General features: G+C 44.0%; 1 protein-coding gene across 2 annotated transcripts in view; it reads left to right on the top strand.

Moving 5' to 3' along the window:
- The window catches only part of IGHMBP2 (immunoglobulin mu DNA binding protein 2), a 94,790-nt gene that overhangs the window by 23,411 nt on the left and 44,082 nt on the right, over window positions 1-27,297 (top strand). For both annotated transcript variants that reach the window (XM_050952809.1, XM_050952808.1), the window contains exons 5-8: window positions 6,998-7,161; window positions 8,794-8,994; window positions 16,098-16,245; window positions 22,727-22,901. In XM_050952809.1, the coding sequence (XP_050808766.1) occupies window positions 6,998-7,161; window positions 8,794-8,994; window positions 16,098-16,245; window positions 22,727-22,901 (688 nt within the window). The remainder of the gene's footprint in view (window positions 1-6,997; window positions 7,162-8,793; window positions 8,995-16,097; window positions 16,246-22,726; window positions 22,902-27,297) is intronic.

Raw genomic sequence — 27,297 nt, 5'->3', positions numbered from 1 at the left:
AGGTGGTTTAGTAGGATCTGGGCAAGAATCTTTCCTGCGATGGAGAGGAGAGCAAAACCTCTGTAGTTCCTGCACAACGATTTGTCCCCTTCTTGGGTATTACACTTGTCACATCTGTGGGACAATCTGCATGGCAAGAATTGGGCTCCTCAGCCACTTAAAAACTCACCAATGAACCCCCTTGGCATACATCCTCCTTGTATTGAGGGATAGTCAAAGAAGAAGAAGCTAGCGTAGACATGGCCTTGAAGTAATTAACAACAGTCAGCATCCAGCCGCAGTTTGTGATGTTGCACCACGTAAAGAAACAATCACTTGGCACAAAATGATTATAATACAGTAATAGCAATTTTAAGCAATTCCACCCAGACTCATAGTGATGTACAGAGTTGCTGACAGTAATCTGTGCGCTGCCCTTCTCTCAGTCCCTGTGTCGCTAGAAAATCCCAGCCACCAGTAGTGGAATGAACTCCAGTTCAGTAGCAACAAGGCGCAGGGATGTCTCCCACCAGAATTCCAGCTACTGAGGCCTAGTTCTAACTTCCTTTCATTTTTGAGTTTCTTTGGGCCTCTCCCTTGAACTTTAGACACACTAGGCTTACATCAGCGGTCATATAACTTGCATTTCTACCTCTGCTGTCTTACTGCTATTGCTGTTCGATGCTGGGAAAGCATTTCTGCCACTTCTGGTTGTGATCTTTTTAGAGGGCGCAAGCTGAGCAGGGCCAGACCCGGTCAATATTGGGAGAGGAGGGCTCTGAGGAACAATTCTGTGCTGAAGGAAGTGATGTTGGTGATTCAGAAGGTGCTTCTTTGCATGCACCAGCAAGATATTAAGGAACACTGGGCTATAGGAGGTGTTGCCTCCCTCAAAAGATGGAAAAGCTGAAATTCTGATGATTTGAGGTTGTTTTAAGATCCCATAGCACTTTTCTGAAGCATAGGCATGATTAGGGCCTTAGCGAGGCGCAGCTAGGCCCCTCTTGCTTCTGCCCCTGCTGCCCTCGCAAACTAGTCAGGGTCTGTCAGGCCGATGCAATCACCAGTGCACTGTATTTATAGCTCTTTCCCATCACCCCATTACTATCTATGTATAGGTTTGTTTCAGCTAGGCTTTTACAAGCAGCAGACCAGAGCCACTCTTCCCCCTGCCCCCGCCACTTCCCAGCCCTTTTATCGCCCGGCTAATTAGGCTGGCAGCTGTTGTTAGTTGCCAGACAGGCACAGGCCTATTCAATCAACTTCAATCTACTTCCCTTAATTGGAGTGGGTGTGGCAGGGGGCTGATTAAGCAGTCCTTGCCCAGCACCCTGTCACAGGGCCCTACCAAATTCGTGGCCATGAAAAACGCTTCACAGAGCATGAAATCTGGTCTCCCGCTGTGAAATCTGTTTTTTTGTGTGTGCTTTTGCCCTATACTGTACAGATTCACGGGGGAGACTAGTGCTTCTCAAATTGGGGGGCCTGACACAACCTTGCGACTCCCCTGCAATTCCTTTATTTTAGAGGGGTCACAGTATTGCCACCCTTACTTCTGTGCTGCCTTCAGAGCTGAGTAGCCAGATAATGGCAGCTGTTGGCCAGGCACCCAGCTCTGAAGGCAGCACCCCGTCAGCAGCAGCAGCACAGAAGTCAGGGTTGCAATACCCTACCACGCCACCCTGACTTCTGCACTGCTGCTTGCAGCGGCTCTGCCTTCAGAGCTGGGCTCCCGGCCAGCAGCCACCACTCTCCAGCTGCCCAGTTCTGAAAGCAGCGCCCCGCCAGCAGCAGCACAGAAGTCAGGGTCGCAATACCCTACCACGCCACCCTGACTTCTGCACTGCTGCTTGCAGCGGCTCTGCCTTCAGAGCTGGGCTCCTGGCCAGCAGCCACCACTCTCCAGCTGCCCAGTTCTGAAAGCAGTGCCCCGCCAGCAGCAGCACAGAAGTAAGGATGGCATGGTATGGTATTGCCACAATTACTTCTGTACTGCTGCTTTCAGAGCTGGGCAGCCAGAGAGTAGCAGCTGCTGACTGAGGGCCCAGCTTCCAGCCCACTCTGCCTTCAGAGCTCAGCACCTGGCCAGCAGCTGCTGCTCTCCAGCTGCCTAGCTCTGAAGACAGCGCCGCCGCCAGCAGCTGCACAGAAGTAAGGGTAGCAGTACTGTAAACCCTCCCCCCCCCCCACAATAACCTTGCGACTCCCCCACAACTTCGTTTTGGGTCAGGACCCCTACAATTGCAACACCATGAAATTTCAGATTTAAATAGCTAAAATCATGAAAATTAAGCTTTTTCACATCCTGTGACTGTGATAGTAACCAAAATGGACCATGAATTTAGTAGGGCCCTAGGCATGATAGACCCTATGTCTGTGGGAAATCCCAGTGTGACTAATTACATTCATCTCTAAAACAAATGGCAGTTACAGCTGGATACAGCAATATCCACTTCCCATCCTAAACTACCGAGTGTTATTTATTGATTTAATTTTTAGTTCTAATAGTGCCTGTCCAAGCCTACAGCACTGTAAAATGAATGAAACTGCAACTAAGAATAAATATCTTTAACACAAACACAAGATCTTTCAGAGAAGCTACAAATATAATGCTTCATGCAGTAATCTAGGGTAATATAACAAGCAGCTTTTGGACATAATATGCCCAGATGAAATAAGTCTATTGCAAAGACTGACCCTTCCTCAGAACAGTTACAGCAAATCCCTAATTCTGCTGCTTCCAGGGAAGCCTGTGAGAATAGATATTCGTAATAGCAGGCTCTGAACTCTAAGAAGTCCTGGTCTTGTCAAACCATATAGGCAGCAAGCTTCAGAGTCTCCTCATGGAGAATGCCCTGCTAGGATCTCTCTCCCTTTTAAAACAGCATGATCACGACTGCTGTGTGCCATCCCTTGTGCAGCTGTGGCCCAAACTGTTCAGAGCTTTCTAAATATATCCCACACTTAATTCCAGCAGTTAAACAGCTGCTCAATTACACCCTAGAGGTGGCTGCATTTCAGCGTGTTTGGAGTGATTGCATCCTGTGTGTATATGCTGAAACTAACAGGGTTTTGGAGGTCTTTAATGTGCAAGGCTATAAATTACTCTATTATCCACCAGGGGTCAGCATTGTGCTATTAGTTGTAGGCAGCTAGGGCAGTCACCTAGAATAGGGATTCACATCCTTGAAGCATTCAAACTTCTTTTGTGATGTTACAGGCCTAACTATGCAGTTGCACAGCAGAGGGTAGCAGAATCTGTTGCTTTTCTCTTGAGGCTGTCCAGGAGAAAGTGGAAAGAGTAGGTGGGTCACCCAGGATCCTGATGCTGTCTTGATCAAAGGCGTGTCACAAAAGAATCTGTTTTGCTGACCTGGTCTGATTGTGAGCCAATACTGAGGACAGAGTGGCTGCTGCATTTGGTTGTGCGATTGTTTTGCTACCCACAATCAGCTCATTGCTTTGGGAAGAAAAAGGTGCTGCTGAAATCCCAATTGAGTTTTATTGAGTACATGGTTTAAAGAACTTTATTTTAAAAGGTAGTGGTGATTAAGGGCAGAAGCTGAGCCATCAGCAAAAGTGCGACAGAACCTCTGAAGATTTACTGCAGAACTTTTTCTAATGTTCTTGTGGGGTAGTTCTCCATTTACATCAGACTGTTGTTGCACTCTTTCACTTGATGAACCCCAAATATGCCAGCTCTCTTTATAGTGCACGCTGGATTTACATAGTCACCGCACTGCTAATCTGTAGCATCTGTGAAGGAGTCAGGGAGGATTGCAAAGCACACTTTGAAGTAGGAAGCTGCTGCCCCATGCAAGAACGCCTCCCATTTTTGTATGTGTCCAGTTGTGACATGCCCCATCTAATTAGGAACAGAGAGGAGAGCATCTTGTTCCAAATTAAACCCCTCATGACCCCTTTTTTAAAGTCATTTAGGTGCTGTCAGGTTATAATGGAGAAGCTGAATGGGATCTGTTCTTCTACCAGTACGTGTGTGAGTCTCTTTAATGTCACTACAGCTATGAATATATGTCAATGAACCCCTCAGATTTGAGAGGCCTCCACATATTGAAAATTGAATTCCTTACATTGGCGAGCAGGTACAGGAGTACTTCCATTGATGACAGTGGGAAGACTTCGTCACTTATTAACCTGTAAGGGGTTTGCAACCTGGCCCTTACAGTTTGAAGGGATCTGGGTAATCACCTGCTAGAGGGATACCATCCCACTTCATAGGCTCCTTGTATAACTCTCCCTGCAAACTGCTTCCTCATTGCTCTGACACTGAAAAGGGTTTTGGCTTGTCCCAAACCGGGGCTGCAGTGGTGATAAGATTGCAGGTTCTCATCTGTGTGACCCACAGCCACTGAGCCCAGGGATGCAGGGTGTGTGAACATGCCCTTGCACACTCTATTTGTTAGGATTAAAATTTGCAAGCAGAGCACTGATTGGAAGAGAGGCCTGTCATACATGTATTCATTTCCTCTATGCATATGAGGGCCTAAATATGCCGCCAGGTCTGATTTCAAGCTATACCTGGAAATTCTTAATTAAAAAAAATAATTCTGAGCTGCTCTTAAGAACAACAGTCTGCTCATATATTGAAGCAGATCAGCTGAGCTCTGTGCTTTTCACAGCAAATATTCTGAGCCTAAATGATGTATGGGGAAGAGAAATAAGACAAACAAAGAGGCCATAGCAGCAGCCGGAAAGCAGCAACTTGGTCAGCACAGGTAAGTGTTGTGTCAGGAGAAGACCAGCTGGCCATGGCAGGAACCAGAAAGGAAGATCTTCCTTCCGAGTGGGGTTAGAGATGAAAAATTCTTTATTAGTTTGATTAATCTGAAGAATCAAAAAAAATTCCAGGCCTATGCTGGGAATGAACTGGGGTCTGTTCTAGAGAGACAAAACCCACCACCCCCTCCATTCCATTTCCCAGACTGGTTAACCTCAGAGAGACCTGCTGAGGTTTCCAAACTTGACTCGCAGGGGAACAGTCCTCCTTCCACTTGCCGGATGGATGAGCAGTCTGTAGCCTGAACTCCCTGCCACTCAGGGTGGGTCCACCACTGTTCCTCCCCTCTGTCTTCTGGGCAGCCTGTTGTTTTCTAGCCTTTGGGAACAAAGATCCTTCTGGATCTACAAAAGGGCTCCTCCCTCTGCTTCCTCTGGTCTCTCTCCTTGCCCCTCCTGGATCTTTTGTCCAGCTGGAGAATGTTCCCCTCTAGGCTTGACACTTCTGGCAGGTGTTTTGGAGTGGTCCAGACCTCAAGCTCTGTCTTCAGCTGAGACCATGGAACCCCAGAACCCCTTTCTGTCCTGGCTTAATGTGCGGATCCTCCACTGCATGCCAGTGACTGATGGCTGCTTGGTGGCCATAGTGAAATCAACTGGTAGTCTCAATGCACACAAAATATTCTCAACATTTACTCCTTTTTAGTGGTCGTAGAGTGAGGCTGAGGACTGAATGAGCTTGGGGACTGGACCACCTTGCCCTTGTGTGCGATGGCCCCTCTAAGTAAGCACACTGGCAGGGGGGAAGAAGTTGGCACTGTCTCTCCTCCTGATGTGCCTGCTCCATAGTGCATCTTTTGCCAGCATGCAATTGAGAAAGCCTGTTCCTGTTTGCCAAACTAAAAAAAAAAAAAAGCAGTGACTCCTACTTACCAACTGTTCCTCTTTGTGGGAAATGCCTTCATTTGGGAGCTGATTTTTCCCTATCCCACAGAGACCTGATGTTCTTCTGATAGTTACTGTAACAGGCTCTACCCTCAAAAAAAGCAGAATAAGACCCATGGAAAATAAACCATTTTCTTCCCCTCCCCCTTGAAGCCTTTTGAGCCCCCTGTGTTATTAACCTGTGCTCAGGAGTTTTAAAGGTGGGCACCCTAGATGGGAACTGTGAGGTGGCAAAGGGTGTACAAAAGGAAGACCATAATTCAACCTGCCAGTATGCCAGGGCCTGATCTAAAGTTCATTGAAGATGGAAAGTCACTTTCAATAGAAAGTCTCTCACTGACTTCACTGGGCTTTGGATCAGGCCCTAAGTTAAATTAATGAATGACACGAGGCAAAGGATGGTGCCAGGAACCTGCCTTGTGTGGGTTTTCACCCATCATTTTTGTGTGTGTAAACTTCAGTCTCATGAGTTAGCTTTTCGGTGATAATTAATTTGCAGTAATAACAAGGGAGATTAGCAGCAGGATTATGTGGGATGAGAATAAATTTGGTTCCAACTCAGAGAAATCTGAGAGGTATAAAGAGAAATAAACTGCTTGTAGAAATAAGAGAAGAATCCCATATTTTGAAATTAAGAGCACAGGAAAGACGAAACTCATGTATTAGTTTTCCTTTTCCTGTGTTGCTAGTAACATCTTAGATAATTAGGACTGAAAGAGATTTGAAAATCGAATTTTCTTTTTCACCATTTATGCTGTTTGCTTGGGGTTGTGCAGTGAAACTAGGCTGGCCTGTTTTACTTTTGTTTACAGCCAGTATAATTTTTCTGCTTCTCCTGGTTGCTGACACAATGCTTTTGTGTATGGATTCAATAAACAACAGAGGAATGATTAAATTACAAACAAAATCGTGAATTTTCTCTCACTGAATTTTTAATGTTATCAAAACATTTCTGGTCCCTTTAACAACAACAAAAACCCTTTGGTTTTCCTGTAAGTAGACCGCTCCTTTAAATGCTATCCAGTGCAGCAGTGTTTTGATAACAAGCTATCTGGAAAAATAATACACATTCCCTCTGAAGCATGCCCAAGATAACAAAGCAAGGATGATCAAGAAAATGCATGTAATCTATCATTTTTGAAAGAAATCCAAGTTTCAAGTGTTAGTCCCCAGGGTGTTAAACAGCTTGCCTCGCTCACTAGAAATGTTATTCTCATTGTCAGCCTGATTCACGCCAGCTACCAAGAACATCTTTTATTTGTACTTGTGTATTCACTCTTTTGCAAATGCCCAATGTGTAGCTGACATCTAAATGATCCTCTTGTTGTTTCCACAGAGCCTTTAAAATTCTATAATGAATCGCTGGATGTCTCCCAGAGGGAGGCTGTTTCCTTCTCGCTGGCACAGAAAGAACTTGCCATCATCCATGGACCACCAGGCACTGGCAAAACCACTACCGTGGTCGAGCTAATACTTCAAGCTGTCCAGCAAGGCCTGAAAGTGAGTGCGAGACACCAGAGTCTCTAGGGATATGCTTATTTTGCTAACTAATCAGACACATTGAGCTGTGGAATTCTTTATTGCTGCCCATCCCTGCTGCATTCCACTGCAGCTTCAATGTTGACTCACATATCAGTGGCATTAGTTGGGGGAGTTGATATTAATAAGAAAAAAGTGTGTGTGTATGCACTCGTGCAGGGGTCCTGGAGCAATTTTTATAGTGGGGGTGCTGAGAGCCATTGAACCAAACTGTAAACCTTGTATATAATGGAAACCACTTCAAGCCAGGAGGTGCGGCAGCAGCCCTAGTTCCAGCACCTATGCTCCAGTGCCTTTGAGTGATGTCTCTGATGCATTGGGCAGCACCTGACACATTTTACCCCATGTACCAGGTCCACTTGGAAGCAGTGGCTTAAGTTACCTGGACAGTACGATGATGTGCACTCTAGCAATGACTGGATTTGTATTCTTGATCTTGCAATTGTACACAGAGTTCCCAACTAAGTCTGGGGCCCCATTGTGCTTGGTGCTGTATGTGCACGTAGTCTAAGAAAGTCTCTGCCCCAGTGACTGCAGTCAGTCTAGTTTATTCTCACCCACCCACATGAAGTAGGGAAGTATTGTTTTCCTTGTTTTGCACATGAAGACGTGAGGCACAGCGAGATTAAGAGGCTTCTCCAACATCGCACAGGACATCGGTGGCAGAGGTGGGAATTTACCCCACATCTTTTGATTCCCAGTTCAGTGTCTAACCGCAGGACCACCCTTCCCCTCCAGCTGGTGAAATGTCACATTTGTGAGCTGTGTGAAAGGGGGTGGCTTTCCATATTTGCTCACTAAGTATACACTGCTGTAAGTTTTATAAAACATTCTAGTTCTGAATCTTTATGAAATGGTGATTTTTGGCAACAATACACGTCTGTCAGGGGCCAGGAAGCCAGCTCTCGTCCTACTATGGGGTTCTCTTGAGAATGTTAAGTCACTTGCATGGCACCCGGGGAAAGGGGGAGCAGCATACTGAGCAGGCACTAATTGTCTTCAGAGAGCCCAGGCTTTGACACCTGAGATAAAAGGGCCCTATCTGCTTGAGCCAACCAGTCCATGATTCTAATGGTAGTGCTGTAGCTATAGTATGTGCATTTACATGTTGTCATTTGCGTTGTTTGAGCATACAGAGTGTCTGTACTTTGGAATCAAGGGTCTTATCGACACCAGAGATTTCCCCAATTCTAGCCATTGGCTGAAACCAAGATAAGTTCTTCTACTGGTGCAAGTAGCAGCTTCATCTGCCTATACTGTCGGTTGCAATTTATAGAGCTATGTGGATGGCTGGAACAGGGGCAAATCCCAAGTGTACACAGGGCCTAAATGAAGTCTGAAGACATGGACTGTAGGTAATTGTTTAAAATCTTGCATTGTTTTGTGTTGTGTACATGCGTATTTCCAGCAGTAGTTTGAAGCTACAGAGATTTAAACTGTTGCCTTTCCTCTTAGCTGCATTCAGAAAATCACCTCTTCCCTCATCTGTGCACTGGTGAGACTGTCATTACTTTAAATGCTCTTAATCAGAGGCTTTGCAATCCTCAGCAGTTCAGTGTTTGCAGTTAATTAGCACTTTGTTTTGTCTCCAAGGTCCTGTGTTGTGCTCCCTCAAACATTGCGGTGGATAATCTAGTGGAAAGACTGGCTGGCTACAAGGAGAAGATACTGCGTCTTGGTCACCCTGCTCGTCTTCTGGAGACCATCCAGCATCATTCCCTGGATGCGGTCTTGGCACGGGGTGATAATGCCCAGATAGTGGCAGATATCAGGAAGGATATTGACCAGGCATTCGTATGTATCCCATTCCACTGTCAACAAACTTACTTTCTAGATAATATTTATATTGCAGACAATGTTCTGGGTTGATGTAAATATGCACCAAAATGTCACACTCACAGCACTGTTATGACTTCTTCCTACTTTCAATGCATTCACTTTGGGCAACTGTAACCTATCATATAGCATCAGACCCCTCATTTTGTTGACATCAAGTGTAGGAAACAAATCCAAAATTTATTACAAATAAATTGTAGTGCAGGAATTTAAAATGATACTTTGAATAATCATAGGACTGGAAGGGACCTCAGGAGTTCATCTAGTCCAGTCCCCTGCACTCCTGAAAGGACTGAGTATTATCTAGACCATCCCTGACAGAAGTTTGTCTAACCTGCTCTTAAAAATCTTCAAAGATGGAGATTCCACAGCCTCCCTTGGCAAGTTATTCCAGTGTGTATTCACCCTGACAGGAAGACTTTCCTAATATCCAACCTAAACTGCCCTTGCTGCAGTTTAAGCCATTGCTTCTCGTGCTATCCTCAGATGTTAAGGAGAATGATGTTTCCCCCTCCGCCTTGTAACAACCTTTTATGTACTTGAAAATTGTTATCATGTCCCCTCTCAGGCTTCTCTTTTCCAGAGTAAACAAACCCACTTTTTTCAATCTTCCCTCATAGGTCATGTTTTCTAGACTTTTCATCATTTTTGTGGCTTTTCTCTGGACCTTCTCCAATTTGTCCACATCTTTTCTGAAATGTGGCACCCAGAACTAGAGACAATACTCCAGCTGAGGTCTAATCAGCACAGAGTATAGTGGAAGAATTTCTTCTTGTGTCTTGCTTCCAACACTCCTGCTAATACATCCCAGAATTATGTTTGCTTTTTTTGCAACAGTTTTACTCTGTTGACTCATGTTTAGCTTGTGATCAACTATGATTCCCAGATCCCTTTCTGTAGTACTCCTCCCTAGGCTGTCATTTCCCGTTTTGTATGCGTGCAACTGATTGTTGCTTCCAAATTGGAGTACTTGGCATTTGTCGTTATTGAATTTCATCCTCTGTACTTCAGACCATTTCTCCAATTTGTCCAAATCATTGTGAATTTAAATCCTATCCTCCAAAGCACTTGCAATCCTTCCCAGATTGATGTCATCTGCAAATTTGTAAGTGTAGTCTCTATGCCATTTTCTAAATCATTGATGATGATATTGAAGAGAACTGGCCCTAGAACTGACCCCACTTGATGTGCCCTTCCAGCTTGACTGTGAACCACTAATAACTACTCTCTGGGAAAGTTTTTCCAACCAGTTATGCAGTACTTTTTAGTAGTTCCTTCTAGATTGTATTTCCCTAGATTGTTTGAGAAGATCATGTGAGACAGTATCAAAAACCTTATTAAAGTCAAGATATACCACATCTACTGCTTCCCCTCATCCACAAGGCTTGTTACCCTGTCAAAGAAAGCTGCTAGGTTGTTTTGACATAATTTGTTCTTGATACATCTGTGCTGACTGTTTCTTATCACCTTATTATCTTCTAGATGTTTGCAAATTGATTGCTTAATTATTTGCTCCATTATCTTTCCGGGTACTGAGATTAAGTTGACTGGTCTGTAATTCCCTGGGTTGTCCATATTTCTCTTTTTATAGATGGGCACTATATTTGTTCTTTTCCAGTTCTCTGGAATCTCTCCTATCTTCCATGACTTTTCGAAGATAGTAGCTTATGGCTCAGATATTTCCTCAGTCAGTTCCTTGAGTATTCTAAGATATATTTCATCAGGTCCTGGTGACTTGAAGACATCTAACTTGTCTAAGTAAATTTTAACGTGTTCTTTCCGTGTTTGAGCCTCTGATCCTACCTCATTTTCACTGGCATTCACTATGTTTGATGTCCAATTGCTACTAACCTTTCTGGTGAAAACCAACCCAAAAAAAGTTATTTAACACTTCTGCCTTTGCCACATTTTCTGTTATTGTTTCCCCCCCACATTGAGTAACGGGTTCACCCTGTCCTTGGTTTTCCTCTTGCTTCTAATCCTGCATTTCAGCTGTAAGTATCCTACATGCATAAAAGTGAGACCTGGTGATGACTTTGGATTTATGCTGAAGGTCATTCAAGTGGAATGTATAGGATTCAGAGAGGCTGGAGGTTTCCCTTTGCTCAGCAGTTGCAGATCATTCCAAGACAGTGAAGGGTTAAAAGTAATGCACTGTGGAAAACTCTCTGTGTAATCTGTTTACTACAGATCTAAAAGAAAAAATCTTTAGCTGCCCTTTCCATAGCGTTGTCCCTTATGATTTCTGTGCTTTGTATGCCAAAAGAGCACTTAGTATTAATGAATCCATTTCCGCCTTTCAGACACTGAGACCCTGACACGAGCTATTTTCACAGTGTTCCTTAGATTTCTGATGCGAGAATATATTCATGATTAGAGCCTGATTTCTTCCCTCCTGTGGGAATAAGGAGACAGTGGGGTTCAGGGGACAGGGCAGTGGTCTGAGAGCCCGGGGTTCTATTCTTGACTGTGCTGTGTGACATTGGGACTGTCATTTCCCCTCTCCTGAGTATGTTTCCACATTTGGAAAGGGGGGCTAAGGACACCCATTCCTCATCGTGGGCAAAGAGATGTGAGATCTAAGCTCTGTGGAAGAGAGAAATATTCTTATTACTTTTTGGTGAGCAGGAAGCCTTTCAGGGTTTCCCCACTTTTGCCTGATTCCCACTTAGTGGCACTGTGTCCTCCTTCTTCCTGGCCATGGAGGGCTGGTTGAGGCTCTAGTTATGGCTTATCTACACAGATCAGCAGCCTGACCACAGGGGACCTGCGCAGCATACTTCCCTAGTCTCAGCATGCCACTTCCAAGCCCTGTGAGCCCAAGGAGTGAGTGAATGGGATTCTCATATGGCAGCATATTGTAATGGTATCCAGTCATGGACCAAGCCCATGTGGGTATTGAGTGTCCTCGTGTTGATGAGATCTTTGTCCTGCTAACAAATGAAACACATAAAAGCAAGCTCCTCATAAAATGGCTAGCAAACCCTCCCTTCTGTGAATTGTCAGTGACTGTGGCAGTCTCCTAGCACATCACCGCTGTGGTCTGTTTAGTTGCACATTATGCACTTTTAAAAGCTACAGCCTGCTCTCAGAACTGAGTTATTTCATGCCATTTTATCATTTGGGTACTTCTGAAAAGAGAGAAGACATAATTAACAGTCTGAATAGTTCAGAGGGTTGGTAATGGAATATTTAGTTGTTCACATCTAGGTCGGCGGTTCAAATACAATCCAAGACTAGAACTCATGGCCAATTGCTACCATTTTGTTTATATTTGTGAAGTGCCAGCAGTGTGTTTAGTGCTGGTTAGTGTGTTCTCTGTGAAAGGGCTAGGTCAGTTCAGCACAGTTCCTATTGGACATGTGTCCACATCGGCACAGTCATTAGCCTTGTTGACAGAATCAGCAGAAAGGCCATGGATTGAGTGGAGGTGGAGAAGATTGAATACCTGCGTTAGAACCTGACTCAAAGTCAGTGGGAGCTGCTCCATTGACTGGAGTGGACCTTTATGGCTAGAGCTGATCCATTCGGGTGATGATTGAGACATATTGGCAGGGCATGGCAGAGAAGTGTGTGCTGTATTGTCTGTGCTCTGTGGCTAGCCACTGCAGCCTCCCAGACAGTCGGCCTGGCACCTTTCTCCAGTATGACCTTTTACACTGAAAAGGCAGAGACACAGTCACATCATTAAATAATTTCAGAATGATCGTTCTGGTTGCCCTGATACATCCTCCCATTATGATTTTAATGTAATTATTTTTAACTTAATTTAGAATGTGGCACTTTTAATTGGCATAAAACATTCAGATTAATGTTTCCCCCCAACGATGACATGGCACAGGATGACTTTACAATATCAATACCACACTATGCTGGAAGATATTCCCTCCTCATATCCCAGCACAACATAAATCGTGTCATGTCTGCTAAATCTGTTATGTAGTTCCCCCATGACTAATCAGTCCTTCCCTTCCTCTTTGTTCTCTGCATTCCCTAAGCTCATGACTCCTTTTAACATCTCCAGTAGCAGCTAAAATGTGCAGCCGTGAAGTCAAAGCATCCAAGGCCATTTTTTATACCACTGCTTTCCTTCCTCCCCCTCCCCAGTAAAATGCTGACTTTTGCCAGCAAGGCTGGAAGGTTTTGCTCCAAAGCAGAAGACTCTTCAGACTTCCTTTGCAAGGCTGGAGACAAAGCAATGCATTTTCACTATATAGATGGTGCAGATTGACTGTGGCTCCTGGATCCATAATCATTTATCTGCAGCCATTGCTACAGCAGCAGCTTACTTAAGTTTTTCAATTGAGGCTATTCATCATCTTGTCTTTCTGTTGCTGCCTTTGAGCATATTTGCAGTAGAAGCAGCTGAGAGCTAGAAAGTAACCTCACTTGGTAGGCAGGTCTCCTGGCAGCTTTTTCTTTCAGGATCCTGCAGGTTGACATTGGGGCAGGAAAGGACTTTGTTCCATGGATAGATGGATAAGTGTCCACAACCAGGGATTGTCCTGTAAAATGAATGGGTTTCCAGTAGCTACAGTGCTTCCCTTAGCATCTGCTTTAACAGACACTTAGGTTGTTTTCACATCTGTAAGCTGTAGGTTTTCATTATGTTTTAAGTCATTTCATACCTTTCCAATTTGCAGGTAATTTTTCCCCTCAACTTTGCTTCCTTGGAGGTACGTTGAGGAAATGGGAAATGTTGACTGACAAGCCCCTTGACTCTCCTGATTCCCTACAGCAGAATGAAAACTAGGGAGGAAATGGGTGCTAGGGTTTCTCTTTCTGCTTCCTCTTGTGAGAATGGATGTGGTTGATGAACTGTATTCCAAAATGGCTGCCGAAGGGAGGCCCTTAAAGGGGTGTATGCAGTGCTTTATTTGTACTGAAAAAGAGGTGCCGGGGCTCAAGCAATGTTTTTTACTTTCATAACTGATGTGGCAAGCCCAGAGTGCTGGGACTACGAACTGCTAGAGGGGCTGGGGCTCAGCCCTGGCAATTAAGCACTGGGCATATGCTTAATCCTCAAAATGCAGAATTAGCAAGAATATTTTTTTAAGGGCCGCTGATTGGATCCCCTGGCAGTGAAACCATCTATACTTGAATTTCCCCAGAGTTTCTCTCACTGAAGAACGATGCTACAGATTTACGTTCTCCTACCCCTCGCCCCCGATTGAGTCATCGTGCGAAAAGCAGCATGATATTGGGCAGCATTCAAATCGCTCTACTTTGGAGCTGACTTGGAAGCTGAGGTGGATGCCTTGTCCCTCCCCAGATGTCACAGCTGGTTAGTCTTAGCCTCTTGAGAGGAAATCTGAAGGGAAGATACTGAGAGTGGCCAAACAGGGATATTTGTTGAAAATGCACGATACCATATTGAGGCTGCGTCGGTGATATTCCAGATGCTTTCTTGCCTCCTTCCCCCCCAGTCTTTTCATCTCAGCCTCACTCCACCTGTCCTTCTTATCCTTTTACTTCCACCCCTAACTCTTCTCTCCCTTGTCTTGTCCCCTTCAACCTTTGTCTCTCCATTTAGCTAATCCCCTTCCAATAAAACCCCCATCCCTCCAAAAAACCTCATGGAATTAATATGCCATTTGCAAGTCATCACTCTGTTGGTATGCTCTGTCCCTTTCTCTGCCTTGTCTCTTTAGACTGCAGGCTCGTCGGGATGGGACTGTCTGTACCTCCCTTTGTACCATGCCTGGCACAATGGGGCCCTGATCTCTCGGCAATAAATAACTTTTTGAAGGAGACACATAGCTGCACTGATTTTATGTGCAGGAGATGGAGACAAAGATAATAGCCAAGCCCAGCAAACAGAACTCTATTACTGTATGCTGTGTACCCCAAAGGGTTCCTCGGGGCCCTTCTGCCACACTTACTCCATTGCCTTGGCCCGTCACACTGCAGCTGGCTCCCCTGATTGCTTTCTGTGCTCAGATCCAATCTGCTCTCCGCGTCCTAATGACAGCAGCAGATTTCAGGATACAGTTACTCCACTTATACCTTTACTAACAGTTTTAGTCATACAGGATCCTTCTGCAGAGCAAACTGTAAACATCGATCTACTGAGGCCATATATTTTCCCATTTCCCCTCTGCTTCCTGCTGTTCTGCAAGAGACATAATTGGTATCTGTCTGTCTTATCCATCTATGGCACCAGTCAGCAAAGTATCTATAATCAAAGCCAAGTTTGCTTTTCACTCACTCTCTTCCACAGCAGACAACTTACTGCAGCAGTTTGAGCGGAGTTTTTGTAGCCTTTCCAGCTTTCTAATAAGTTTTGACCACCAGAGAGATAAAACCATTCCAAAGTTGTTTTCCATTTGGGAGCGTATCATTGCTTGGTGTCCTTCCAAGATGAATTGCAATGGCAGGTGGCTTTGCCAATGCACCAGAACTACCAAAGGTCAGCATGCATCTTATAGGCACTTCTGGTTTGTTTTTTAAATAGGTGCAACTAAAAAAACTCCCTCTCTGTTAAAAATCTATATTCTAAATCATTTATAAAAGTGTAAAGGCCATTGTTAAAAAATGTAAAGCTGCTGCTTAAGCTAGACGAGTGCAAACAATTCATTTAGCCTTACTGTGTGAAGGATATATTGGAACTTTCCAATCTGTCCTGAGTAAGGGGGAAAATGATAGCTACAGCGTCCTGGGAGTAGAGCAGAGAACAGAGTGTTACTCTGATGGTCTCTCAGTTCCTCCCCTGCTGTCTCCTTGTGCTGGAAAAGGAGTAATGGTTGCAGAATTGAGTAACCGAGATTGGAGCAGATCAAGATTAGGGTGTGGATCCTGTCTTAAGGTTCTAGAGTCTATCTTGCAAACCTTAGTCACATGATAGCCATGGGAATAAGGGTTTGAGGGTTGGAGTCATAAGCCTATAGAGCGATCTTTTATTTTTTTTTAATGAAGTGCTGTTGAATGAAATTCAGTAAATTGTGCTTATACAAGAGATTCTGCTGCTTTCATTCTCAAATAGGCTACTACAAATTTCCTCTGGTAGTCCATTGGACTATAGGCTATCTCTTTTTCATCCAGTTTTGATTTCCATTGTGCAGATAAAAACCAAAAAGACCCAGGATGAGGGGGAGAGAAGCCATTTCCGAAATGAGATTAAGGCACTGAGAAAGGAGCTGAAGGAGCGAGAAGAAACTGCTATGACTGAAATCCTTACCCGGGCTAATGTTGTTCTTGCAACAAATACAGGTTAGACATACTGTTTTCTCTTTTGCCTTTAGAAATGTTAGGTCAAATTAGGTTGTTCAACACAGCTTCATAGCTTCATTAGAGGCTCCAAGTAGCTCAGTGATTCTTCCAGATAGTCTGTAATAGTAAAAGCAATACACAAAATACTTCTGTCTGGTCACCTACTTTGCTGTTAGAATTACTGAGGGTATATCTACACTGTAGTCTGAGGTGTGATTGTGTGTAGACACGCCCAAACTAGCTTTAATACAACCAGTGCAAGTACCAATAGCAGTGAAGCCATGGCAGCATGGACTTCAGCATGGGCTAGCCACCTGAGTAAGTATCCAAAGCCCCGTGTGGGCTTGCACAAACCCATGCTGAAACCCATGCCTGTCTGACTTCACTGCTATTGGTATTTGTACTACCTAGAGCAGCGATACTCAGACCGAGGCTCCAGAAGCCACAAGTGGCTCTTTAATGTGTCTCCTGCAGCTCTTTGTAGCACCTGATATTAAAACACTGTGTGATTTAATTATTAACCAGTCAGGATGCTTTTACTATGTTATTTACCAACTGTAGAATATTTGGCCAGTCGTCATTGTGAAAATAATATGTATCTGTAAAAATAGTAAATGAAACAATGAATTCACACTACTCTGGCTCTTTTGAGTAATGTTGATTGCAGTTTTCCCTCTAATTTTTTAAGTTCATGTGCAGAATGAATTTTCCTATGTGCACCGCCAGTACGGAGGTGATGTGTGGCAGGGGTGGAGCTGAGGGCTTCAGAGTGTGGGAGGGGTCTCAGGTCTGGGGCAGAGGGTTGAGATGTGGGGGGAGATGAGGGCTCTGGGGTGGGGCCGGGAATGAGGGGTTTGGAGTGCAGGCTGCCCTGGGGCTGTGGCAGGGAGAGAGGACTCCCCCAGCCCTCTCTCGCCGCAGCAGCTCGGGGCCAGGTGAGAGGTGCCTCACCGTGGCAGCTTCGGCTGGGGAGCTGCCAGGGTGGTGCCTGTGGATGGGACAGCGTACAGAGCCGCCTGGCTGCGCCTTTGTGTAGGAGCCCGGAGAAGGGACATGCTTCTGCTTCCGGGAGCCTGCATCCCTGAGCCTCTCCCCACACCCCAACCCCCTACCCGAGTCCTGATCCCCATCCCGCTGTCCAACCCCCTCAATCCCAGCCTGGAGCAACTCCTCCTGCATCTCAATCCCAATTTTGTGAGCATTTATGGCCCGCCATACAGTTTCCATATACAGATGTGGTCCTTGGGCCAAAAAGTTTGCCCACCCCTGACTTAGATAGCCAAACTATATGTAATTTAATATCATTCAGTGTGGTGGGACTGTGTGGTCTGTAACGCCCATGTGTACCTGGGATGGATAGGAGTCTTAGAACTCCTTTTCTCTGCCTTTTCAATTTTAATCTGTTTCATTGGTTCTCAGCCTTTTCCCCTATGGAGACCCTCCTCCTTTCTGTCCATTACCTGCTTACCTGTTTGTATAGGGCCTAGCACAACAGAGGCCTGATCTCATTTGGGGTCTCAGTGCTACAGCAGTACATAGAATAAATAATAATGTTTGCCCATTGTGATCACAGTTTTATGTAACAAAACAGTTAACACTGTCATGTAAAGGTAATAAAACATTCTGTGAAAAGGTAACATTTGCAGATGTTTCATGATGTGATTGCAAACATGAATACCTCCATCTTTTTTTTTTTTTTTAAATGTTTATAAACCACAACAACAAAAACCCTTCAAAGTGGCCTAACTCACCAACTGCTTGCAAAATGTACTGTTTATTGTGACAGACCCAGACCAGTGGGGTACTGGAGTCAGGTAGAAGGCAAATATACTGGTCACTGGCTGAGTAGTTTTCTGTTCCCTGAGTGACCAGAGCAGGACCTGCACTAGAGTAATCAGGAACCTGCTAGAACCAATTAAGGCAGACAGGCTGATTAGAATACCTGCAGCCAATCAAGGCAGGCTAATCAGGGCACCTGGGTTTAAAAAGGAGCTCACTCCAGTCGGGCGGGGGGTGGGGGGAGAGCCAGAGGAGAGGAAGTGTGTGTGAGGAGCTGAGAGCAAGAGGCACAAGGAGCTGAGAGTGAGAGGCTGTGCTACTGGCGGAGTAAGGAGTACAAGTATTATCAGACACCAGGAGGAAGGTCCTGTGGTGAGGAGAAAGAAGGTGTTTGGAGGCGGCCATGGGGAAGTAGCCCAGGGAAGTGTAGCTGTCATGCAGCGGTTACAGGAGGCACTATAGACAGCTGCAATCCACAGGGCCCTGGGCTGGAACCCAGAGTAGAGGGCGGGCCTGGGTTCCCCCCAAACCTCCCAACTCCTGATCAGACACAGGAGAAGTTGACTCAGACTGTGGAAAGATCACTGAGGTGAGCAGATCTGCCAATAAGCGCAGGACCCATCAAGATAGAGGAGGAACTTTGTCACATTATATAGTGTTGTAAGTGTACAGGGCACTTTACAGAGCTATAAACGACAAAGGACCCTGCTCTGAGAGGCTTACCATGGACTGGAATGAGCTTGGTAACAGCAATAGGTCAGAGGCAGAAACAGAAAGAGATAGCATTGAAAGGGGAATCAGTATTGAAAGCAGAGCTAAGCAAGTAGTGGTGCAGGGCTGGGAAGATTCACATATAATTATTTTGTTAAATCCAAATCTGTTTTCACTTCTATTTGTGACCCTTTTGTGTTCACTTTCCACAAACATTCCAACTTCAGTACTCTTAATACACCTGAATAGTGAATTTTTTACTTGAATAATCACCAAAAATGACTTTCAAACTGCTTTTGCTTGTAAAATTTGCACTTCACATGGTGGTTAAACAGCCAACACAGTATGAACTATGAATTCTATTTTCAAATGTGAGTAAAATTTGTTGTTGGAAATTTTACACTGTCGTAGTCAGGTCTGTAGATCACATGTTTCTGATTCCTGATGGGATGTTTTAGGTACTTGACCAACAGAGTGAGAAATTTGAATGGAATTGTGATGGGTTGGGTCACAGAAACCCCCTTGGGACTGCCACCCGATGTGCTGGGACTACCTTGGAGCCCGTTTTCCCCGGAAGCTTGGGACTTCAGTGCCGTGCCTGGTTGTGCCAGACACACTAGCCTGCTACAAACACAGACCTAGGTTTGAACCACGTCCCCCGAAAGTTGCAGGCCTAACTGAAAGCAGCTTAAGAAGCATTCCTGTCTCCAACACCCAGATACTCAGTTCCCAGTGGGATCCAAACCCCAAATAAATCTGTTTTACTCTGTATAAAGCTTGTACAGGGTAAACTCACAAATTGTTTGCCCTCTGTAACACTGATAGAGAGAGATGCACAGCTGTTTGCTCCTCCAGGAATTAATTGCTTACTCTGGGTTAATTAATAAGTAAAAAGTGATTTTATTTAAATATAAAAAGTAGGATTTAAGTGGTTCCAAGTAATAACAGACAGAACAAAGTGAATTACCAAGCAAAAGAAAATAAAACACTCAAGTCTAAGCCTTACTAAATGCAGGTAAATCTACCCCTCAGAGATGTTCCAATAGTCTGTAAAAGAAGCTTAGACTTCCTCCTAGTCTCGGTCCAGCAATCCCTCACACCCCTGTAGTTACTGTTCTTTGTTCCAGTTTCTTTCAGGCATCTCTTTGGGGTGGAGATGCTATTTCTTGAGCCAGCTGAAGACAAAATGGAGGGGTTTCCAGGGGCTTATATAGTCTCTCTCGTGGGTGGAAACCCCTCTCTCCACCATGTAGAATCACAACTACAAGGTGGAGTTTTGGAATCACATGGGCAAGTCATATGTCCATGCATGACTCAGTTCTCTACAGGCCGACACCATTGCCCGCCTGTTAGCCCGAACGTTCCCAGGAAAGCTCAGATGTGGATTGGCCTCTGTCAAGGTCCATTGTTAGCTGAGTACTCCCAATTACCCACCCCTTCACACCATATTGACCAAATCTGCCTTATGTGCTTCCTACAGCAAGCACTTTAAATACAAGCATAGAGCTGATGCTTATAACTTCAGATATAAAAATGATACATGCATATGAATAGGACGAATATATGCAGTAGAACATAACCTTTGCAAAGATATGTTACATGGCATATCTAGCATAAAACATATTCCAGTTATGTCATATTTACACTCATAAGCATATTTCTATAAAACATTATGGGGTGCAATGTCACAGGAATATTTATTTGTACACAATATATGCAGTGTTTGTTTATTCACCCAATTAGGGAACAGAAACGATACCATATGGCTTAAGGAAGTAACCTAGGTACTGATCATGCCAATCACTTATGCATATGCTTATCTTTAAGCGCATAAGCAGTTCCATTGACTTCATACTCAAGTGCTTTGTTGGATCAGGGCCCAAGCATCAAGAAATGCAACCTGCAATTATTTGATCAATAACTATTTGAAGAAAAGTGTGGATAATCTCAAATTACAAATATATTCAAGAGTTTCACAGGATGGCCATGGACAATTCACTAATAGGAAATCGCACATAAAATCCTTGAAATAAATTATTTGTAGGGAAGTAGTCCCTCAGTTCTAGCTGTAACTGTGTGAAAGAAGTGGGGCTTGACCTCTGCTATCTCATCTGGGGTTCTCCTTGCAAACTCATGCACCCCTGCTGGCTTGCTAGCTAGTTTTGACATCTAAATAACTTGGCTTTGTCAAAAGTCCTTTTCAAAACAAATCAATACATTACATAAAAAAACCAAACCAACAACCCAATGCAGCCTTGATTTTGCAAAGCTGGGATAGTCACAGCATTGGTAAAACTGGAGATTCAGATAATTATGGTTTCCCCAGTTATAGAAAGCCTGCTGGCTTACTCTGAACCATCCAGTTAGCCGGATTTATTCACCCGAGCCAGATCTCTCTGCTGCTAAGCTCAGCAGGAGGAGAGCTTAATTACTGCAACCCTGTGAGACATACGTGACCTTTAGTTAAGTGGAGATCAATAAATTAGAGTGATGCTATATGGCTAGAATGATATAGCCCAGGGGTAGGCAATCTATGGCACGCATGCCGAAGGCGGCACGTGAACTGATTTTCAGTGGCACTCACACTGCCTGGGTCCTGGCCACCAGTCCGGGGGGCTCTGTATTTTAATTTAATTTTAAATAAAGCTTCTTAAACATTTTAAAAACCTTATTTACTTTACATACATCAATAGTTTAGTTATATATGATAGACTTATAGAAAGAGACCTTCTAAAAACGTTAAAATGTATTACTGGCACGCCAAACCTTAAATTAGAGTGAATAAATGAAGACTCGGCACACCACTTCTGAAAGGTTGCCTACCCCTGGTATAGCCCCTCTCTACCTGTACAATTGTAAAGTCTTTCATTACATATATCTTTTTTTGGAGGGGGCTTGCTGCGTGGCACGCTCAAAATTATGCAAATTATATGTCCCATGTAACCATATTGGGTAAGTATATTTTGAAAAAGTTTTGCCTAATAAAAAAAAACGCACTTAGGCTGACAAACTGTAGCTTGCGTCAGGTGCATCCAGTCTGATCCAAAACTGTACAGACAGACTGTGGTTTAGAAAAGAACTAAATCATCCCTAACCCGAGCTGCATTCCTCAGCCCTAGAATAGTACAAGATATTTTTGAAACCAATCTTTCCCTTTATGACATTGCTCTGAATAATAAACATACAACAGGTTCCTACATTTTATGTCTTCTCCTCACCCCCTTTTCACCCACTTTCATGAATGATTTAACCAGCATTTTCAATACCTCTCTGATGTAGAGCTCTGAGCAATAGACATGTCAATTTAAATTAATATTTTGATTGCAGTTTTATCTAGAGACCCTGATTTTTAAGAGTTGGGGCCCCATTGTGCTAGTCACTTTACACACTTAATGAAAAGACAGTCCCTGCCCCAAATAATTTTATCTGCTCTGTTACACCACAAATGTTCTAAGGAGTGTTTGTGCAGCGTTGTTGGTAGAATTAGTTTTCCTAACCATGCCACAATATATTCTTGAGATGACAGGTAGGTTAGACAAAGCCTGTTCAGTTTAAGGTCAGAAGTTCTTTCCCATAGTACATTGTTAAAGGCAAATCTCAAATCTATTTCCCTTCTAGCTTTGGTTATTTGATGTAGAGGGCAGAAGGGAAGTGAGTGCTTTTATTCTGCTTTGGTGAGATAGTGGAGCATATTGTTCTGTGGTTTTAATTATCTGGTTTTATTTTTGTTTTTAAGATGCTCAAGAGGGCATGGTTGTGAATGCCAAAGCAAAAACTGTAGTTGTTGTCTGATGCTGGCAAATAACAAGTCCCTTTTTTTTCCGCATGGACTGCAGATTTGAAATTGTGAATCTCTGCAGAGAACCAGCATCTTTGTTATCTGCCTTTAACAGCAATTCATTTGTAAAGGATTTTTTTAATAGGCTTCTTTGTGCTCTAATTCTCTCCTACCAAGATGTGTTAACTCTCTTTTGATTTTTCCTTTGATTAGGTGGTTCCTCTGATGGTCCACTGAAGTTACTTCCTGAAAATCACTTTGATCTGGTAGTGATAGATGAATGTGCTCAGGCCCTAGAAGCAAGCTGCTGGATCCCTCTGCTGAAGGCCAGAAAGTGTATCCTGGCTGGTGATCACAAACAGCTGCCTCCCACAATCATATCTGACAAGTAAGCAGTATTTCACAGCTTTAGAATCTTCCATAAATTATTCAGGCAGACATTGATAAAGGTCCCAAAGATTCTTTGTGGACAACACTTCATTAGAACGAACTGTTTGGTGTGTATATTACACTGGCTGAACATAATACACATCCATAGTTACATAACAGCAACTTTAACTATGGTCCCTTGTTAAAGATTAATGTGTATTAATGTGTATACATTGAGCAGGCTCTTTCGTTACATGTAATTTTATATGCTGGTGACCAAATAATGTAATACAAAGGCATCGCACCTTTTGTATTATCTTAGATGCACGTATATGGAGCATCTTGTGGTGATGTGTGAATACTGTAGAACCAAGTAATAAAGGACTTGTAAGATGGTGGCAGGATCTGTGACCCTGCTTAGGAATTTAGTGGTCTTCTGTTGAATTAACCTCTTGGAAGGTGTTTGAACGATGCATTAAGCTGCTGAGTAAATTCTGTTGATTCATTGTGGCAGTTAGCTAATTCCACCAAGATGTAGGCATGACACTCTGGTCAGAACTAGCGGGCAGTGACATGGAGATCCTGCAGGAAACTAGAAAGAGCCAGGCTTGTAAGGAAAAGTTTGTGGGGATTATTGTTTGAGTTACCAGTAAATGCAAATCCCAGGAATCAGATAAATTTGACCTCATGTGGTATGTACAGACTTCATTTTCATTTGGAGCCGGGTGGAACATATGCTCCGAGGACCCCATTTTAATGCATGTGATACATGTGAAGGGGAAGAGTTATGGTTGCTTTGGCAGCTTTAACTTTGAATTTCCAGACATTTATGTGACAATAATGTATCCATTCATTACACATACCTGGGGTTTAATATAATACATGCAGGCGTTTGAGATCTTGGAAGCAAAAGAAAGAATGAAGAGCAAATCAGTCTGATACAGGAACTAGAAAGAGACTGTTGAAGGAAGAGGAGGATCTGTGTAGAGCGTCATTACAAATTAGCTAACTGAAATGTGGAGCTGGCATAGCGAGCAACAGAGGAAGAACTGGTGGTCTTTTAGGGGAAAGAGAATAACCAACAGCAGCTAGATACATTTTAGTGGAAGATGTGATTAGGAGAATGAAAGGAACAGAAGATGGATGTGGCTTTCTTGGGTTTATAATGATGGCATGCCCCTGTATTCATGTGCGTTAAGGCCCCAAGTACGCAAAACACTCCTGCATAAAGGTATGCATCTGCTTAAGTCTCTGTCTATTCAGCAAACCACTCAAATACATCTCACTGTTAGCATATGAATAGTCCCCTTATGCTTAAAATTAAGCATCTGCTTAAGTGATTTGAGGGAATGGGGCCTTAATCAGCAGTTGAATGGGATTGATCTAACGCCATATATAGTCAATTGGAGTCTTTCAGTTGACCTCCATGGGTTTTGGATTAGGGACAGGTAGTAATGAGAGAAATCGTGGGAATACAATGTGAGATGAGTTGATGCTGTCCAGTCCCCCATTCTGCTCCATCAGAGAATCAAACTTTTCCTTTCCACTGTCTGTAATGGATACTGCATCTTTCCATCAATCAAAGTTTAGGTTCCAAAGGATTTAATATATTGCTTGGCTTCTTTAGTTGGGTTGAATATTTGTTATGAATTACTGCTGGTTTATTAAAAATTAGGTCTAATTCCTGGAACTCTTCCCTGAGAGCCATAAATCACTAACAGCAGTTGGTTTTTTAATATCCTTTCCCAATATTGATTTCCTGCATAATGCTTCCTAGACTGTGTATTTGTTATGTTTGCTGATCTTAACATGTGAATCTTAATTTGGTTTTATGCAAGCGATAGCTATGGATCTTTTCACTATATATTGCCGGCTAGATGCATGAATGGCCTACCATATACAGAAACATGGGCAATGGAGCTAATTTTATATCCAGAAATACGTACACTTTTAACGTTAATTATTTATATTGGAGTAGCACCTAGAGAACCCATCTAAAATCAGGGCCCCAGTACTAGGTTCTGTACATATACCTAGACAATCTCTGATTCATAGAGCTTACTCTCTGAAGCAGGGGTGGGCAAACTTTTTGGCCTGAGGGCCACATCGGGGTTCCAAAACTGTATGGAGGGCCAGGTGGGGAAGGCTTTGCCTCCCCAAACAGCGTGGTCCCTGCCCCCTATCGGCCCCCTCTCACTTCCTGCCCCCTGACTGCCCCCCTCAGAACCCCTGACCCATCCAACCCCCCAGCTCCTTGTCCCCTGACCACCCCCTCCCAGAAACCCCGCCCCTAACTGTCCCTTGGGACCCCACTCCAGGGCTGCCCAGAGGGTGGGGGCAAGTGGAGCAATTTGCCCCGGGCCCCACGAGCCCTGGCCCTGCAGCGGTCCGGGTCTTTGGCAGCATTTCGGTGGCAGGGGCCTTTCAGTCGCTCTGGGTCTTTGGTGGCATTTTGGTGGCGGGGGGCCCTTCAGTGCTGCTGAAGACGCAGAGCGACTGAAGGGCCCCCCACTGCCGAAATGCCGCCGAAGACCCAGACCGCCGCTGGTGAGTACAAGTGCCACAGCTCCTCCGCTTTGCCCCAGACCCCCTGAATCCTCTGGGCGGCCCTGCCCCACTCCTTGTCCAAACCCTCCTGCTCTCTGTCCCCTGACTGCCCCCCATGACCCTCTGTCCCCTATCCAGCCCTCCCCCACTCCCTGCCCCTTTACCATGCTGCTCAGAGCACCAGGACTGGCAGCCGCACCACCCAGCCGGAGCCAGCCACACCACCGCGCAGTCTAGAGCACCAGGGCAGGCCAGCGGCTCTCACAGCGCGCTGCCCGGCAGGAGCCCACAGCCCCACCGCCCAGAGCACTGGTGGCACGGCGAGCCGAGGCTGAAGGACGGGGGGCAGCAGGGGAGGGGCCAGGGGCTAGCCTCCCCGGCCGGGAGCTCAAGGGCCAGGCAGGACAGTCCTGTGGGCCATAGTTTTCCCACCTCTGCTCTAAATAGACAAAAAAAGACTAGAGGATGGGAGAGAGGAATTATTACCCCTCTTTTACAGATGGGGAACTGAGAGATTAAGGACTAGATTTTTCAAAAGTATTTAGGTACTTAAGAATGGAGTCAGGTGCTTAGTGGGGTTTACTAGAGCACCAAAGCTGGTTAGGCGCCTAACTCCCTCAGCCATCAATTTATGTGATAGCAAATTTGTATTTCAATTTATAATGAATTAAATGATAAACAGTGGGGGGGGGGGGGGTTTCAGTGCCATTACTGGTAGGGTATGTTTGAATTTTACGAAACTACTGTAGGTAAAGAACAAAAGATTGAAAATGAAGGCTTCCAGGAACTCATGCTTAAATTAAGTTTAAGCATGTACATAAATGTTTGCCTATCACTGTATTTTTATTAAAATCTTATTAGTGGCATAAATCTTTGTCACTTCAAAACAACAGTGTTAACAAAGCAAAGTTATTTAGACTTTTGATACATTTAACAAAGATATTTTGAATGTCTTGATACAAACAGGCCAACGTTTTCAAAAATAGGAACCTAATGTTTGGTTTCTCAGTTCATACTTCCTCACCGAAGGTTGGATTTTCAAAAGCAGCTGGGAGTACAAGTCTCACTGATTTCAAACCCCAAAACCTGAAGGAGGGGCATAGCTTAGTTGAAGCATTTCAGCTTTTGTGACTTGTGGAACTTTTAGTGTATTGGAAAGAGGAGTTGATTACAAATATACTGCAGGCTCTTTGCTTATCAATTGTACGTTGTGGTATTCTCACAGTCAGGAAGTTAATGAGGACCTGGATTTGTCTAGTGCAGATGAGCATTTTCAGTGTGAAACTTCTTAGCAGAAAAAAAAAATCCCTATGTAAAATCTGAAATTCTGCTAATAGTTGGGAAACAAATTAAAGAAGCAAGTACAAAAAAAACCCTAAACACTTCAGAAATTTAAGACTATAAAAAGGTATGAAAATAGAGAACTAACAACATATAAATAAAAAATCTGATTTAAATGAAAAATTAATTTAATTTTTGAAAATAAACATAATGTAAATAAAAGTTTTTGTTTTGTTTTATAAATCATGATTTTTATTGACTCTGGCAAAGGGTTTGCTTGGCCTACCTCTCCATACTGCTGATTAGAGCATCTGGCTTTGTGTGATGGATTTAGACACTCTCTTATTAGTTCATGCATTCTTTTTTCTTATTAAATTCTGTCACTGTGCTTCCACGCTTATTTATTTAAAATATTAATGCAGTAGTAGGCCTATTAAGAGGAAGCAATGCCAGTTATCATGCACACAGCCACAATTATAAAATTACAATACATACAGCATGTGCTTTAAGAATGATTACATTGCAGGGGAGATCCGCAGCTAGTGTAAATTGCCATGGCTTCCAGCGAGTTATGACAGTTTACACCT

Source organism: Gopherus flavomarginatus, chromosome 5 (assembly GCF_025201925.1).
Source record: "Gopherus flavomarginatus isolate rGopFla2 chromosome 5, rGopFla2.mat.asm, whole genome shotgun sequence".
Lineage (NCBI taxonomy): Eukaryota > Metazoa > Chordata > Testudines > Testudinidae > Gopherus > Gopherus flavomarginatus.
Note: the sequence above shows the minus strand (reverse complement) of the source record. Positions and strands in the feature narration are given on the sequence as shown.